Source organism: Fonticula alba (genome assembly GCF_000388065.1).
Source record: "Fonticula alba strain ATCC 38817 unplaced genomic scaffold supercont2.1, whole genome shotgun sequence".
Lineage (NCBI taxonomy): Eukaryota > Rotosphaerida > Fonticulaceae > Fonticula > Fonticula alba.
The window spans coordinates 3,968,966-3,971,888 of NW_009242971.1; the positions used below are offsets into that span (position 1 = coordinate 3,968,966).

A 2,923-nucleotide genomic window follows, 5' to 3' on the forward strand; every position below is an offset into this window, starting at 1 on the left:
TGTGTGTGTGTGTGTGTGTGTGTGTGACATGGAAGACATGCATGCACAGCAAAAAAGAAAAAAGGAGCCGACGGCCATCCGTCCTGCTGCCGCGGTCGCCCCCTCCCCCCTGCGTCGGCCTTTCTCTCACATGCATCCATATAGATGTATGTTTGCCCTCTGAAGTCCGCAGACTCTCGCATTTGGCCCCGCGGCCGCGGCCTCCCTGCTCGCCGTAGAGTACATGGAGTAATCGGAAACGCGTGACAGAAGCAGCAGAGGCTTCCACACATGCACGTGCTTGAGTACACCTGTGTGTGTGTGTGTGTGTGTGGATGCCTGCGCGAGGAGAGGCCGCGCATATGGAGGGGGAAGAAACACCACCAGACGTGATGCGATTAGAGGAGGACACAGCCACGGCGCTTGCCGCTTCCTCCGCGACGACGGTTGGTCCGGGCCGCTGTCGAGGCCGCCCGCTTCCGCTGGGTGATCGAGCGGATAATGTGGGTGAAAACCTCATCGATGTTGTGGCTGCACGCGGGTTGCCACGGGGACGGACGGGAGGGAGGGGAGACGGGACGAGGGGCCAGGGGCAAAGGGGGGTGGAGAGTGGGTAAGAAGACTTTGTGAAAGTGTGAAGGATCACCAGAGGGAGGGCGTAACGGGGGGGAACACCGAAAGACAGGGGGAGAGTGGGAGGGCGCGCGCGCGCGCGCGCGCGAGAGAGAGAGAGAGAGAGAGAGAGGGGGGGGGGACAGAGAGAAAGGGACAGAGAGAGAGGGACAGGTGAGTGCGTACCGAGTCTTGGCCGAGGTCTCGTAGTAGGGGATCTTCCAGTGGTCAGCCTTGGCCTGGGCCTCTTCGGAGAAGACCGCGCGGCTTCGCTCCAAATCGGACTTGTTACCGACAAGAATGATCGGGATTTCCGTGTCATCCAGGACGCGGTGGATCTGCTCGATGAAATCATCAAGGGCATCAAGGGTCTCGCGCTCGGTCAAGGAGAAAACGCAGAGGAATCCCTCGCCACAGCGGTAGTAGTTGTCACGGATCTGTGGCATTCGCACACAGGGAACGAAAGGCAGAGAGGGATGTGAGTGGCAAAAGAGAGAAAGGGGCCACAAAGAGAGGGAGAGAGAGAGAGGGAGAGAGGGAAGGCCTATGAGAGAGGGGACGCACGGCGGCATACTCCTCCTGACCAGAGGTGTCAAGCACATCGATGTTGATCTCCTCGTCCTCGAACATGATCTACATGCGTCAGCAGCGGTGGCGCATCGACAACCAAGACGACGGGTCAGTATCCAGCAAGCGAGAGAGACGGGGGGGGGGGGGGAGGGGGCAGTGTGCCACTGCTAAAGAGGGCAGCAGGGCGACAGGTAGGCATGCTCGCACCTTCTTGCGGTACGAGTCGGCCTTCGTCGGGTCATAGGAGGAGATGAAGTCGCCATAGACGTATTGGAAGATGATGGCAGTCTTGCCAACACCACCGAGACCCACGACAATCAGCTTATGGAGAGCCGGGGTGCCAGATGCGCCGGAGCCTGCCGACGAGCCTCCGGAAGGCGCCGATCGAGACCGGGACATGGCTTACTGTGAGAGGGGATGGCGCGAGGGGCGTGTTGTGAGACGTCAGAAGAGGCATCGCGTGAGGGGACATGCGTGGAGCTGGCTCAGAGGAGGAGGAGGCGGAAGGGAGGGCCGGCGGGCGGGTGTACCTAGAAACAGAAACCCACACGGGGTGGGGCGGGGATGGAAGGCGAGGGGCACGCGCGTGTCCAGCGGTGACTGCACGTGTGGGACTTCCGCGGGCTGGGGGGAGGGGAGGAGGGAAGAAAGGGGTGTGGCGCAAAGGCGGGCGGCGTCAAGGGCAGGGGGTGTGATGGAGGGCGGAGCCGGGGCTGGAAGCGGGAGGGGGGCCGGGAGGGGGGGGGGGGGTGGAGTCCAATGCTATCTCGCGATGAGCCTTGGAAGCCGGCCGCAGGCGTCTCTTCAATCGCACGAGACTCCCAACGGCTCTCCGCGCCGGCCAGAAGCCGGAGATGTCGCTAGCCACCAAACGAGGGGTACACACGGTGAATCGGAGTATATTGATGGGGCGGGCGCGGGAGGGAGAAGTGCGTGTGCGCGCACGTCCGCCCGAGTGCAGGGCCTCCCAAGGGCGCTGGCTGTTATTGTCCCTCCCTGGAGGCAGGGACCGGGGGAGGGGGGGCGGGGGGCAGCGGCGGAGCGCGGAGAGAATGCACCCGGTTCCCCCGAGAGAAAAGGATCACAAGCCGCGAGGCCCGAATGAGCTACGCCGCGGCCCCGGGCACCAATTACAAGCAACAGACCGGGGGGAATGCACACCCTGCATGGGGGTCGGCATTAATTCATGGCAGTCAGGCTCGGGCTCTTTGGCTCGCGACCGGGGGGGGGGGGGCTGGGGGGGGGCCGTGCGAGTGAACCTGAGCTGGCGCTAAAGCAGGGCCCTCTTTCAAGCACCATGGATACTCGTTGACTCACCAGGCGGGTCGGGTCCTGGTGTGTGTGTCTGTATTTGTGTGTCTGTGCGCGCGCGTTCGGCGCGCGTGTCCCCCCCCCCCCCCCGACGGCTCCCGGTCTCACCCTTGGGACCCAGGCGGCATGAGGTATCAAGGTGCCGTGGCAGTCGAGCTGCCGGATGGTGCGCGGGCAAGCGGACGGGCTCGCGGCGGCACAGGGGGACCATCAAGCGGGGGGGGGGGGGGGGGGGGGCCGCAGACAGGGGGGAAGATGGTGTGTGTCCCCGCCGGCCCCGGCCCGCCCCCGGCCGCTCTCGGCCGGCCGAATCTCCCACACAGCCCTGGAGGCCAATGTTGGGCACAAGGTCAGTGGGCCCCCGCCAATTGGAGGAACCGCCGGGCTTGATGCGGGGTGCTTGGCGGGCGCGGCGCGCGGTGCGTCTACACGCGCCCATGGCCAATGATGG

The 2,923-nt window shown here is 64.6% G+C and overlaps 1 protein-coding gene across 1 annotated transcript; it reads right to left on the reverse strand.

Annotated features, from left to right (window-relative positions):
- Positions 1–291: 291 nt before the first annotated feature.
- H696_00845 (Ras-like protein Ral-A) lies at positions 292–1,897 on the reverse strand. Its single transcript, XM_009494730.1, has 5 exons — positions 1,692–1,897; positions 1,369–1,566; positions 1,156–1,224; positions 778–1,028; positions 292–510 (listed from the first exon to the last, which is right to left on the reverse strand). Exons 2-5 carry the CDS (start codon positions 1,558–1,560, stop codon positions 378–380), a joined length of 645 nt encoding a protein of 214 aa, XP_009493005.1. The 5' UTR covers positions 1,561–1,566; positions 1,692–1,897; the 3' UTR covers positions 292–377.
- Positions 1,898–2,923: the final 1,026 nt, after the last annotated feature.